Genomic DNA, 14833 nt, shown 5'->3' with positions numbered 1-14833 from the left:
GTGTGTGTGTGTGTGTGTGTGTGTGTGTGTGTGTGTGTGTGTGTGTGTGTGTGTGTGTGAGTGTGTGTATGTGTGTGAGTGTGTGTGTGTGTATGTGTGTGAGTGTGTGTGTTTATCGGGACCCACACATGAAAAGCACACTCATTCTACATCATTACAGTACTAAAGGAAGGACTGCTGTGATTCGGACAGATCATCATTGATCACGCATGTGCGTTTCACGCTTTGCATTTGTTTTCCTGTGATGTATTCATCACTAATGTTTTGATTTAAACGTCTCACTGAGGTTACATTATCTACAGACAGATACATAGATGAAGTGTTTTTGACGAGAACGAGTTGTGCTAGCTGTGAAATCATCAATTAAAATGAGTTGAACATTAAATTATATATATATATATATATATAAATAAAACAATAGAAATCTTATTAAAAACTATAAATATTTAAAATAGTTAATAGAGTTGAACGTTAAATTGTTACATTGTAAAACTGTATTCCAGCATTAAATACATCAGAGCTTTAAAAAAAAACTTAAAATAATAAATAACCATCATAAGCATAACCATAGCCATAAATCTCTAATTTAAAAAACATTAAATTGTTAAATTATAAATATTTTCTAGCATTCAGCTTTTTTGTAAAGATAACTTCATGAAATAAATAATAGAAATCTTGCTAAAAATAGATATTGAAAACAGTTGTTACTTGATACTAATTGATTGGTAACACTGTATTCCAGCATTAGTTAGATCAGCAATTCGCAAAAACTTAAAATAATAAAAATATTGATTTAAAATAGAGATTTAAAATAATTAGTTGAACAAACTTTTAAAATTATAACACCGTTTTCTAGCACTGAGCTGTTTTGTAAAGACAACTTAATGAAACAATAAATAATAAAAGTCTTGCTAAAAAAAAAAAAACTGATAAAAATAGTTAAAATAGTTAGCAGAAAAAAAGTCCTTGCCTTACAAAGAAGTACTGTGATAGTACCACATTTTACAACAAATAAAATCAAACCAGTGGTTTTTGGATGAATTTCACATTTGTAAAACACAACTGGATTAAACTGTAGACGTAAAGTTGTGCATTAACTAGCAGTGGAGATCAGTTACAGCAGGTTTGTGTCTTACCTGTTATCAATGATGTATCCATTCTGTGAGGACTGTAACGAAAAATGAAAAGGTATGCACATTTACAAAGTATAAAAACAACAACAGAGCAGAATAAAATAAAACAGTACAATAAAAACAACTTCTGCAATTAAAACGAATCACTAAGACATTTATTGTGCATTCTGACGTATGCATTTTTTGCACTGACCTAGGAGAACAATTTGCAAGTTTAAACATGGTTTCATGAATTCTGATTGAATTTAAGGATCCTGCAGAGCTGTCTATAGTGTTATTGTGCTTTTTTTGTAGGGCTGGGACAATAAATCGATGCATCGCGTTTCGTGAATCGATTCTGAGATTTTCCGAAGACATCGTGATTCTCTCTGGAATCGATTCTGAGCTTAGTTTTTAACAGCAGATGGCGCTCTAGGGTAGTTTTTAACCGCACACTCAAATGCTCACGAAGAAGAGCGCTTGTGCGTTCGGCTGAGTCATGTAAGGGGTTAAATGTACTTGCACAACGGCTTTTATGCTTTTATGATGCGAGATTAACGTAAACACAGCCCACTGTGAACATCCTTGTAATTCACTTCAACCTTTTCGAACTTTATGAATGATTGTTTTAGTTTTAAGTGGTGCGTGTGTAAGGAACTGGAAGCAAGCAGAATACAGCTATTTCTAAAGCACGCAGTGCCATCTGCTGTTAAAAACTAAGCTCAGAATCGATTCAACAGAGAATCGTGATGCCTTTGGGAAATCTCAGAATCAATGCAGAATCATTTCTTGATGCATCGATTTATTGTCCCAGCTAGGGCTGGGCGATATAGCTAAAAAATGTATCAATGGTATAATGTTTCATATCGTTTGGTATCGATAATTATTGACATTTTTTATAACCTTTTTTAAAACAAAGAGCAATAGAATTTTTTTTTTACATTTAACCACTGTATTTTTAAATTAACTCAAATTATTGAGTCAAACAACAATATTTTTTTTTTGTTTTAACAGTCAAACACAAAATAAAAATTAAACAAATATCTAATTTCTAATGTTTTATATGCAGATTAAAAAGGTTAAACTTTTGTCTCGTCTCCCGAGGCCACAGGAGGGCGCAATGAGCAAAATAATGCAGCACAATGTCAACGCATGGAAATAACTGTCTATAAAAAAAAACGTGCATTACATCTAAATTAACTCATATAAATCAAATATAATTTTGTAAATTGCATAAACACTTATGAACAAAATAGCATCATGTATTTACGCATTGCTTAATCCAAAAAGCCGAAGTGCCCATCACACAGACTGCATTTAAAACATACGAGTTGCAGTGAAAAGGAATAAACCTCCACAAATTCGCGACGTGTTTTCTAAAAGTTTAAACTGTTTTAAATTTGCATGGCTTTCTATACATCTCTTGTGTGAGACTCGAGTGCACCAGTCATATTTGTCCATCTAGAAAATGCGCTGAATATGCGTTCTGTGTGAATTACTTGGTTTCGGTTTTAACCTAATCAAGATCTTCTCCGCATTGAGCTTCTATATTTCTCTAATATTTTGAATGAATAACGCAGCAACTGCGCGCGTCTCGTGGGCTAGACTAACATTAACAAAACAAACTACATCGTCACTTACATCATCATCACCGCATCTCGTGCTCCACTGATGACGCTCACCTAACATTCGATTGTACTATTTTTGCATTCAAATGCAAATGTTTATTTTAAATTCGACTAATATTCATTCTTTACTCACAATCTCCTCATCACAGGCAGGCACAGCACTCATGCTCATGTTTGTGTGTGCTGTCTGCGTCACTCATAGCACGTGCCTATATCGAACATTTTTAATATCGTTCTCGAAGAAGGTGTACCGTCGATAAATATCGATACAGTGTTATCGCCCAGGCCGAGTCCCAGCCCTATTTTTTTTTTATTTTTGAGACAGATGAACTACTAATTATTCAAAAACTGTTATGATGTTCCACAGACACCAGTTAACAGCTTTTGTGTATCACTGAAACATGCATTTTCTGTAAAGCTGCTTTGAAGCAATCTGTATTACGACAGCCGCTATATAAATAAATATCTGAACTGAAATTTGACCAGAACGCTTGCATGCAAGCCTGTGTTCTTACTTCTCGTGCAAAGATGCGATCTCTGACGCGCTGGTACTCCTCCTCTCGCTCCTCGATGGACTTACTGCGGCGGCCGTCTTGCAGCGGTACCCGGATCTGAGACGCGAGACAATCAGATGCACGACCGAAATGTGATGCAAGAGTGAAATGGTGCGACTCACAAACCTGATTATCGTCTTTATCCATGCTGGCATCGTCTCGCTTCAGGATGAACTTCTTCTGGAAGTCCATGTTGCGCTCGTCTTTAATGTGCTCAGAGAACCTCTGCTCGGGGCTGAAACACACAGAGTTTGATTAGTTTAATAGACGATGCATCATTATCATTCCCATCATCCACCGCTGTCTTACATGCGTGTGTTGCTGGTCTTGTTGATGATGACCGCTTTGCCGGTTTGGTCCACGTTGTGATCCATGCCAAAGTAGGCAGCGACCCGATGCAGCAGCATGCGATGATATGAGGTCATTTGAGGAAACTTCTTATACTGATTACTGGAAAAACAGATGCAAAAACAACCTTAGTACAAAGAAATGACGACGCATTTATCACAGCAGCACCACCCTTCACCATAATAATAATAATAGAGAAAACTAAAATTAACTGTTTAATAAAAACTATCCTTGAAATTCATGCAAAAACATGCTAAGTAATAGAGCAAAACAACCACACTACTGCAATACTCACAATCCACCAAAAGGGGGCAACAAATATCACCTACACCAGTGGTTCCCAATCGTTTTAGAGTGACTTCAATGAACGAATCATTGAATCAATTACTTTCACGAACGATTCGTTCAAAGCCACTGATCCGTTCACGAAACACCGCTGTGTGTTGTATTTCTGCTGAACTATTATTTCATTGCAAAATAGAGCAAATACTGACAATACTGTGAAGAACATCACTTAATTTTACCCTTTTGTTTGTTGAACGGTTGTATAAAATCAATGTCACATTTGCAATCGTGTCGATATTTGGATTTGCATTCTTGATCGTATAATATTATCAACATTAAAAACAAGAACTCGCAAAAGGTACGTTTTGTATCAAGAGTTTGAATCTTAAATTGATCTCTATGCACCTTCTGTGCCAGGCTATTTGTTCTTCATGCTAGTAAGTGCTAAATTTATTAATATTTGCTGAGGCAGCAGCACGCAACCTATATGCACCCATATGCACGCTGCTTATGTGGAAAAGGATGCAGTCAGTTTTGACCGCAAAAGATGTGGTATTTTGATTGGATGTCATTTAATTATTATTTATTATTATTATTATATATTTACATGCACACATTTTTACAAATAATGAGACAATATATAGATATTATTACTATTATTATTTTATATTTAATTTAATTTTGACTTAATATAGATATTTTATTATTATAATAATGTTTTTTAACAAAATTAAATTTTTACAACCACATCTATTTGGATACGTAAAATTTAAATATTTTAAAGACTATATACATATACGTAAAACAAATATATAATTTATTATTATTATATTTAGGTTCATATATATTTAATTTGTTTTAATTAATTAATAATACATTTTATTTATAGGCGTCTTTCTCAACACTCAAAGACACAGCACAATAAATTTACAAACAAGACAATAAAAAACAAACAAGAAATACCATATACAAAGACAACAGAGTAAAGTAAATTTAATTAAATATGAATTATTATACAGACTTACTTCTCATCATTAATGAAATCCAGGATATCCTGTTCCAGCTTGAGCAGCATCATTCTGTCTCTAAAAGAGTAAAGGAGGATTTACAGGTAAAAGTGATGCAGAAGAACAGAAAAAACTAATCAAATGGAAGCTGCCGCTGCATTCAGATTCACATACTTCACTACGTACTTTGATGATGATGGATTCATCTGTAACTAGGGATGTAACGATATCAAAATCTCACGATGCGATAATATCTCGATATGAAGTACACAGTACAATATTGACTGCAGTATTTCAAAAAATAAAAGACAAATGAAGAATTGGAAAAAATTAAAATTTTGTACATTTTAAAGTTAAATTATTATATCTAGTGCACTTTGAGTTCAAAATTAAGAGCTCCATCCCTTGTTCTTAACTTTGAGTCCCTTTAAAGAGGACTCAACCCTCTTTTTATTTGTGGTATACTGTCTCAGTCTAAATTACATTCACACTGGGGTTTTAGGAAGCCAAAATAATTAGAATATAATAATAACAACAATGACAGTAATAGCCATATATTCTAAAACAACTGCACTGTAAAATAAATTAAAATGAATATTTCATAGGTATATTATTTTTGCTTTACACTACAGTAGAGAAAATACAATACTTCTTTCCTAATTCAGGGATTAAAGTTCCATCGCTACGACAGATTTCCGTCAGTTCATAAAGACAGTCACTTGCTACATTCCTGAATGATTCAGCCGTTCGAACGAATCAATTGAATGAATGATTCAGCCGTTCAAACAAATCAATTGAATGAATGATTCAGTGATAAAATCAGTGACTTGACGCCGCCTGCTGGTGGATTTAGTTTCATTTTTAGCATATAATTTCAATTATTTAAATCATATTTCTGTATTCAAAATTTCATATTTAAAACATTAATCTCCATGAAGACAAGTAAGTTACCAATCATATGAAATTAGTATTAACAAATTAATTTGTACTACAGAGGTGGCAGAGAAGAACACAAAAGTGGCTTGTAGGTACATTTTCAGAAACTTCTGAAAATGTAGGCCTACCTACAAGCCACTTTTGTGTTCTTCTCTGCCACCTCTGTAGTACAAATTAATTTGTTAATACTAATTTCATATGATTGGTAACTTACTTGTCTTCATGGAGATTAATGTTTTAAATATGAAATTTTGAATACAGAAATATGATTTAAATAACTGAAATTATATGCTAAAAATGAAACTAAATCCGCCAGCAGCTGGCGGCAAGTCACTGATTTTACCATTCATTCAATTGATTTGTTCGAACGGCTGAATCATTAATTGAATCATTCATTCAATTGATTCGTTCGAACGGCTGAATCATTCATTCAATTGATTTGTTCGAACGGCTGAATCATTCAGGAATGTAGCAAGTGACTGTCTTTATGAACTGACGGAAATCTGTTGTAGCGACGGAACTTTAATCCCTGCTAATTTTTACACTTGAAAGAGATATTTTGAATTTGGACTGCATTTAAATGGCTAGCTGTCAGCTATTCATACTGCACTTTTATGCTTTTTTACAGGCTTACAAAAACACGTTTCACTATAAATCTAGTGAAACGCTGTAATCATCTGACGTGAAAAAGCGTGACTGGTGTCTGTTGCGTTCCCAAACACGCGCTATATACATATTGTCATGTGACCACGATATTGATAATACCGTTACATCCCTATTTTGTATCACATGTAGAATGTCCTAAAACTTCATGTTATACAGGTAATACTAATCTTGATACTACTGAACACTTAGTAAGATAATATTCATGCAAACATCAGCATATTAATACATCACCTTAAAATTCACTACATATTCACATATGTGTCCCTGGAGCACAAAAGCAGTGTTAAGTCGCTGGGGTATATTTGTAGCAATAGCCAACAATACATTGTATGGGTCAAAATTATACATTTTTCTTTTAAGCCAAAAATCATTAGGATATTAAGTAAAGATCATGTTCCATGAAGATATTTTGTAAATTTCCTACCGTAAATATATCAAAACTTAATTTTTGATTAGTAATATGCATTGCTAAGAACTTCATTTGGACAACTTTAAAGATGATTTTCTCAATATTTAGATTTTTTTGCACCCTCAGATTCCAGATTTTCAAATAGCTGTATCTCAGCCAATTATTGTCCTCTCCTAACAAACCATACATCAATGGAAAGCTATTTATTCAGCTTTCAGATGATGCATAAATCTCAATTTTAAAAAATTGACCCTTATGACTGGTTTTGTGGTCATTTAGGTTTATACACTGAAAATCCCTGAAAGTTGATGGAAAATATCACAAACTCTTTCTCTCTGTACTGAAATCTGGGTTCCTTCAGCACACTCACTACTATGATTTAAAGCTCACTTCTTCTCGTATAACACTTAGTATGTGATTTGGGACGCGGCCAGAGTGATCCACAGGAAAAGCCGAGTGTAACCAGAGACAGATGAGTTTGTGTGAGACGCCGGCGGTGTCTGATATCAGTGTTGTGTCTGAACATCAGACCGAGGCTGTCGTACCTGGGGTTGTTTTTCAGTGTGTTCACCAGGAACTCGTGCACATCGATCCCTGTGGAATCAGTGTATTCCTGACTGGAGTCTGGAAGAGAACGGAGAACAGAATCAGATGGGTGTCAATGCGGAAGGACAACAGTAAACACTCAATTTTCAGTTAAAGGCAGTTCATCATTGAATTCAGTGATGTCAACATCCAGCTCAGTTCAGTTCAAAACAGACCTACAGGTTATTTAGTTAAACACAAGTCATTTTTTATAGGATTATAATATTTTGTTGCATCATGCACCCATATAGAGTGCATTAGTGCTGCCACTGGTATTTTTCCCATTCATTTCTTCCCATACGGATTTGATAAAATTCTATGTTAAAGCATTATAAGCCACGGATCAAACCAACCAGCTACAGTACGAGGAGTATCACAACATTACATGCAAATTTGAAGAAGGAACATATATGAAAAATCAGACAAATATACAAGACTGTGTACCTAACAGCTTTAATGATGGAAAGAACTACAATCTCATGTAGCACTGTGAATGACAAATTAAAAATGACAGAGAAAATCTTTAGAAACATTTTAATTGTATTGTAAAATATGCACGTGTATACAAATATTTAAGTGCTTTGAATTGGCCCGATTATGTCATTTGCCGCGCATCATGGGAGTGGGCGGAGCTTTGCTCGCTGAAACTCTCTGATTGGTGGAATTTTTCTGTACAGCATCATGGGTAATGTAGTTTTTCACCACAAATTCTACTTATAGCATGATTATTTAAAAACAAAATACGCTGAATTAATGAAAAAGGAAGGCTTTAAACATTTCTGTCTTTAAAGGTTTATAAGTTACTGTTAAAAATCAATGTCCTTATGGAGAAAATTAATGGAGTTTTTATTTCTAGAACCGACTGTTGTATTGTATGTTGATTACAGGAACTAGTTTCAACAAAACACACCATTAAAAAGGAACGTCTTACCACGCGAGAGCATCTTGCGTGGAGTTTTATCCTTCTTTTCCCTTTCCTCATTCTCGTACTCGTCTTTCGAGGATTTCTCCTCCTCTTTATCCGATGGACAGCTGATGTGAAGCTGAATGACGTCCTTCATGGGCGGAGTCAGAATAAACAGACAACACATGAATATTCATGACTATATGAATATTAATGACCATATCCTAATGGTGTTTTACAGACTCAATTTTATTTGCCAAAACACACTTTGCACAGTCTACACTTCAACCTTTTGAAATCAGAGTCTGAGTTTTGGTAAATAATGCACGATTCTTTATAGTCACTGCCTTGATCAAGACACCAGCGTTTGTGTATTTACCTGTGATTCTAGAGGACAGTCGGTTGAAAACGGTCCTGAAGATTCTTCACAAACTGCAAGACTCCTCACCAGCTTGAGCTTTGCATTCGACTGCGACCGATTGGACAAATACAGGACAAAGTGAAGTTTTATTTCAGGCAAATGGAACAGAAAAACAGCTGTTAGTTTTGAATACTGTGCTGCTTCTGGTGCCGTCCATCAACTAATTAGAAGTCAATATGAAAGCAATTTACTTCAATTTCAGTTCTTATTGAAAACTTCTGCATTCGTAACCTTCCATTAAAAAGTAATAACTCTCCTCATCTCTACAGCATCTTTTCTGCTGATGCAAACGAGACTGTGACAGCAAGAGACCATATGCTGCCTGGATGATTATATTTATGCGACTAGTACAAAGTGGTAATTACTAGTTGGAAGCTCTCTGACAGGAAGCGCTGTCAATTAAAGAATCATAATGAGATACAGAAATCTGAAATTGCCCAATGCATCTATTTTATTCTAAATGCATTGAATTTATTTAATACACGAGTTTCACAATCTGAGTTGAATTACTGAAATAAATGAACTTTTCCACGACATTCTAATTTATTGAGATACACCTGTATATCATGCTGAAAGTAAAATTTCAGAAACCCTAAATAGGAACTTCCCAGAAGGGGTTAAATATGTTTTCAATCAGATTCTAATAGATACTAACATACAGTCCTGCTTTATTTTCTGCTGAGTGTTTCGCTAATGTTACATCATGCATGTTAATGCTTTGGAAATGTTTAATTTAATTTTGTACGGGCGGTTAAATGTGGTCTGAGTGTGTGTGTGTTTGTGTGTGTGTGTACCTGGTATTTATCACGTTATGGGGACCAAATGTCCCCACAAGGATAGTAATACTAGTAAATTTTGACCCTGTGGGGACATTTTTGAGGTCCCCATGAGGAAACAAGCTTATAAATCATACAGAATTAGTTTTTTTGAGAAAGTAAAAATGCACAAAGTTTCCTGTAAGGGGTAGGTTTAGGGGTAGGGTAATAGCACATACAGTTTGTACAGTATAAAAACCATTACGCCTATGGAATGTCCCCATAAAACATGGAAACACAACATGTGTGTGAGTGTGAGTGTGAGTGAGAGAGAGAGAGAGAGAGAGAGAGAGACTACTAAATGACTAAATGTAATGTAATATTTCTATTATTATTATACATTTATTTTGCATACAACTGAATGGTTAATTCAAATTTTTGCATTGAAAACTAATATATAAACAACACAAAACCTACACACAAGATTTCATGCAGTAAGACATGTGACTGAACCTACACCCAGAAACGCAGATGTTATGGGTCTGTAACGTCGAGGTTAAACTCGACTGACTGCTAAAGCCTGTCATGTTTAGGACTGAGCTACAGACAGCAGCAGAAGTGTGTGTGTCCTCGCATGCTTTACCTTGGCTCGTTTCCTAGTGTGGCCGTGATTCTGACAGCGTCGCTGCGGGGAAAGACCAAAATATTTATTAGTGAACATTAAAATCATTCATTAATGATGAACTTCAGCACCAAACAAAACCTCAGCGGGGAAATGACAGATACTTCACAAATGGGTAGCTGACAAATAACATGGAGAAAATGCATTTTATTCGACATCAAGATTTTACATCAAAATAGGGCTGTGCAATTAATCGAAATAGTTTCGATTTCGGCCGCCAACGATTATGAAAATACAATAATTCCATAATAAAGGGGCCCCATTCCACCCCCTGTGCGCATTCGCTTCTCTTAAAAGCCCAATTTAACGTGCAAATCAGTAAAATCGTGACACTTGCAAGTTGCAAGTACAGTTATGTTATAAATGGATGTAAAGAGTTGAGAATGAAAATACATGTGTAACAGTAAACTGGATCCGTGCAGCTCTTAAAGTGACAGCAGCCTAATATTCCGGCTGCTAACTGTGTGCTTAATATTAATCAAACAACAAAAGACAAAGACAAAATCACTCCCTGCTCTTGAGTGAAGGACTTTTGTAGCTTTAATAAGAAACAAATGAAGTTTAATTCTTACAGTGAAAACTATGCTGTTTTATTTTACATTTGATTATTCATTTCTGTAGTAGGCCGTTAACTGAATACTTAAAAAAACTTAAAAGCTGTTTGTTTCATTTGTGTCTTTTTATTCTATTGTATTTGTACTTTTATTTTTTATTACTGACAGTCTAATTATTTCCAATAATTTTGAAGATTTCTTTTTTTTTTAACTAATATTAGTTATTATAGTACTCTGCTGTGATATTGAGAATTGTGAAATTTCGTTGGTCTCTAAAATGTAGATGTTATAGCAACCTTATTTACAGAAAATATATATCACTATCTTTAAATAAATCACTCATATAAAGTTTTGGTCACATGGCCCACTCATAACGGTGTTAAATAATCGTGATTACAATATTGACCAAAATAATCGTGATGATTTAAAACTAAATAATAGGTTAGAATTTACATGTGCATTAGTATAAATATATATTTCTGGTGCTGTAACTGGTCACCATTTGATCTCCTTTTACCCTTTTTTTCCAGTTCACTTAAATCCTGTTCTGTGGCAGATCAAATAGTTTAGATTGAGTTTTGAATGTCAGAGCACAGGACACTGCAAGGCATTAGGCTTTTATATTATATGCTTGATAAGCTAAAATCTAACTATATACGTTATCATTTAGAACTTTCTTTGAAAGAAAGCAATACTTATATTAATCAAGAACATTAAATGAATCAAACGTGACAGTAAAGACATTTATAATGTCTCAAAAGTTTTATATTTTAAATATCTATTCTAAAATTCTATTCATCTGTGAATCCTGAAAAATAAAATGTATCAGTTTCCACAAAAATATTGTGCAGCACAACTGTTTTCAACATTGATAATAATCAGAAAGGTTTCTTGAGCAGCAAATCAGCATATTAGAATGATTTCTGAAGATCATGTGACACTGAAGACTGGAGTAATGATGCTGAAAATTCAGCTGTGCATCACAGAAATAAATTACAGTTTAACAGATATTCACTTAGAAAACAGCTGTTTTAAATTCTAATAATATTTCACAACTTTTGATGTATCTCTGATCAAATAAATGCAGCCTTGGTGAGCAGAAGACTTTTAAAACAATAAAACTTCTTACAGACCCCAAAGTTTTGAATGCTAATGTAGCGGCATCTAAGTAAGTGCAAAAACATCATCTAGATTTGTGGAAGACCAAGGAAAGTCTAAGTAGCTATGTTTCCATCCACTTATTTTTATGCGCATTTTAGAATATTGCATAAAAAAGCCGCTGTATGGAAACGCCAAGATGTGCATAAATTCTAAAAATGTGCATGAAAAAAAAATTATGCACACAATCGAGTAGAATACTTTTTATCCGATAAGAAAAAATACGCATAAACTATGACGAAACACATTTACCGAATAAATTCCTCCATGCATCGAAAGTCATGTGACTTTGCGCTATGAGACGGGATAACTTGACTAACCAGCGGACCGATCTCGTTCACAGCATCTATATGTTGTTTTGGTCGTTCTGAAAGGCCTGAGGAAAGTCTGTCATCGAAATAGCCTATTTCTGTACAATTGTCTTACACGACTGCGTTCCCAAACAGCAGCATCCACCTCCGAAAGCATTGACTGCATTTATTGCGTTTCGTCTGCTCGCTCGGAGGCGCAAGTAATTTATCACATGTGACCCTGGAGCACAAAATCAGTCATACATAGCACAGGTATATTTGTAGCAATAGCCAACAATACATAGTATGGGTCAAAATTATCGATTTTTCTTTTATGCCAAAAATCATTAGGATATTAAATATTCCATGAAGATATTTTGTACATTTCCTACCGTAAATATATCAAAACTTAATTTTTGATTAGTAATATGCATGGCTAAGAACTTCATTTGGACAACTCCGCTATTTATTCAGCTTTAAGATTAATTAATTTTAAAAATTGACCCTTATGACTGGTTTTGTGGTCCAGGGTCACATATATGAAAATTATTATATTCACTGGCTTCTCCTAGTTTTCTTAGTGATATTTAGTGCCAGTTTATCAGCAAGTGACAATTTTGTTCTCTTTGACTCGTTGGATAGAAACGGTGCTTTACTCGCAAATGTTTTATGCAACATCCAGTTTTGCGCATAAGTGAAATTCGAATCTTTGGATGGAAACACAGCTAGTGTTTCTGTGTCTCACCTGTGCATCCTGGGAGAGGTTGTCGTCTGGTTCTGTGCTGTCGGCGTTGGTGTCTTTAGCGGGCGCCGACGGGCTGCTTTTGCCATGGATGCCTGCGGAAGCATCGGTGGACAGAGAGCCATCACCCTCCTCCGTCCCGTCAGGTGTGAAGACCACAGACATGATCCCTCAAAGCGCACACCTCACAAACCCTGAACTCACAAACATGAGCGCGTGAGGAGGAGATGCAGTTTGAGCTGTAATAATACGATTTTTTGGTCATCAGTATTTTGTTATCAAACACAGTTCAGTCAGTCTTTACCGGACACACCTGGGGCTGTAGTGTGATGTGTGTGTTCTTCTGCGTGTATGTGTGTGTGTGTGTGTGTTCCTATGGCTGAGATGAGGGCGGGGAGGACGTCATGTTGAACGAGTGTCTTCTCAGTTTCCTTGCATGCTGTGCGACGTTCTTACAGACACAATCGTCACAGCTCCACCTGCTGGAGAGAAACACTGCTTAGATGAGATGGAAAGCACAATATGAACAGATTAACTCAAGATATATATGTGTTTAAGTGTGAATACAGCAGCAGACGGTATGAATATTTCTCTAAGGCTGAATGCATCTGCGTGTGTAAACAGACATGCAGCAGTAGCGTGTGTGTGCATGAAGTCATAAGCCCTGTTTGGCATGAAATACTAGCACACTACTTACTGAAGAATGTGCAGTATATACTGTACACAGCCTACTAGGCTAAAAACAGCAGTATGCAATTATAAACACAGTTGTCACATGAACCAAAATCAGAATGAGCTTTACTGCCAATAGTGTTCAAGCACACCAGAAATTTGTCTTGGTGAGAGAAGCATCCAGAACACAGAAATAAAGCAAAATAATAAATAAAATATAAATAATAAAATATAATAAATTGATAAAATTAAAAATATACAAGTAAAAATAAACAAAATAAAATCAATTAATTAAAAACTATATATTACATATAAAAGAAAAGAAAAAATAAAATACACAAAATAAAAAATAAAAAATACACAAGGTACAGATTAATGTTTATGCAGATATTATTACAGAAATATGGGAAATGTACTAAATGGAAATTGTGACCATATGTACAGTATCGGCACTTTTAATAAAAATAATTGAATGCATGATTAATTTATTGAGCTCAACTGCAGCAAAAAAAAAAAAAATGTTTCAACAAATTTTGTACAAATGTCTAATCTGTTCACAGTTCAACCAAATGCTGAGTGAAGAAGGACGATATCAAAGACGACACCACTTCGTCTTCATTCATTATACTTGAAATAGAAGAATGTATTGTGCATTGCATTATGGGATACAGTGTATCTAATGCAGTGTACTGCACATTTGGGAAATGTAGGTCATCCAGGATTTCTGCAAGCAGAACGATCATATACTGCACAGTTTACACACTACATACTGCAGAAACCCGACGAGGAGTGTGACAGTATGATTCTTACACAGTAATGATGAGCATTCGTCCAAAAACACATTAGATCTGTGTGTGTGTGTGAGTGTGAGTGTGTGTGTGAGAGAGTGTGTGTGAGAGTGTGTGTGTGTGAGTGAGTGAGTGAGTGAGTGAGTGAGTGAGTGAGTGAGTGAGTGAGTGAGTGAGTGAGTGAGTGAGTGAGTGAGTGAGTGAGTGAGTGAGTGAGTGAGTGAGTGAGTGAGTGAGTGAGTGAGTGAGTGAGTGAGTGAGTGAGTGAGTGAGTGAGTGAGTGAGTGAGTGAGTGAGTGAGTGAGTGTGTGTGAGAGAGAGTGTGTGTGTGTGAGTG

General features: G+C 35.1%; 1 protein-coding gene across 1 annotated transcript in view; it reads right to left on the bottom strand.

The window, feature by feature from the left end:
- The window catches only part of LOC107701798 (R3H domain-containing protein 2-like), a 41663-nt gene extending 28096 nt beyond the window's left edge, over positions 1 to 13567 (bottom strand). Inside the window, exons 1-11 of the mRNA XM_016503907.1 lie at positions 13350 to 13567; positions 13040 to 13230; positions 10254 to 10295; positions 8814 to 8903; positions 8462 to 8585; positions 7491 to 7569; positions 4953 to 5012; positions 3604 to 3744; positions 3421 to 3529; positions 3256 to 3351; positions 1137 to 1168 (exon numbers count right to left, since the gene is read on the bottom strand). Coding sequence (XP_016359393.1) covers positions 1137 to 1168; positions 3256 to 3351; positions 3421 to 3529; positions 3604 to 3744; positions 4953 to 5012; positions 7491 to 7569; positions 8462 to 8585; positions 8814 to 8903; positions 10254 to 10295; positions 13040 to 13201 — 935 coding nt within the window. The 5' untranslated portion in view covers positions 13202 to 13230; positions 13350 to 13567. The remainder of the gene's footprint in view (positions 1 to 1136; positions 1169 to 3255; positions 3352 to 3420; positions 3530 to 3603; positions 3745 to 4952; positions 5013 to 7490; positions 7570 to 8461; positions 8586 to 8813; positions 8904 to 10253; positions 10296 to 13039; positions 13231 to 13349) is intronic.
- Between the last annotated feature and the right edge of the window lie 1266 nt (positions 13568 to 14833).

The sequence above is a fragment of the Sinocyclocheilus anshuiensis genome, unplaced genomic scaffold, assembly GCF_001515605.1.
Source record: "Sinocyclocheilus anshuiensis isolate Anshui unplaced genomic scaffold, SAMN03320099.WGS_v1.1 scaffold2376, whole genome shotgun sequence".
NCBI classification, from domain to species: domain Eukaryota; kingdom Metazoa; phylum Chordata; class Actinopteri; order Cypriniformes; family Cyprinidae; genus Sinocyclocheilus; species Sinocyclocheilus anshuiensis.
This window is presented reverse-complemented; position numbering and strand designations above follow the sequence as displayed.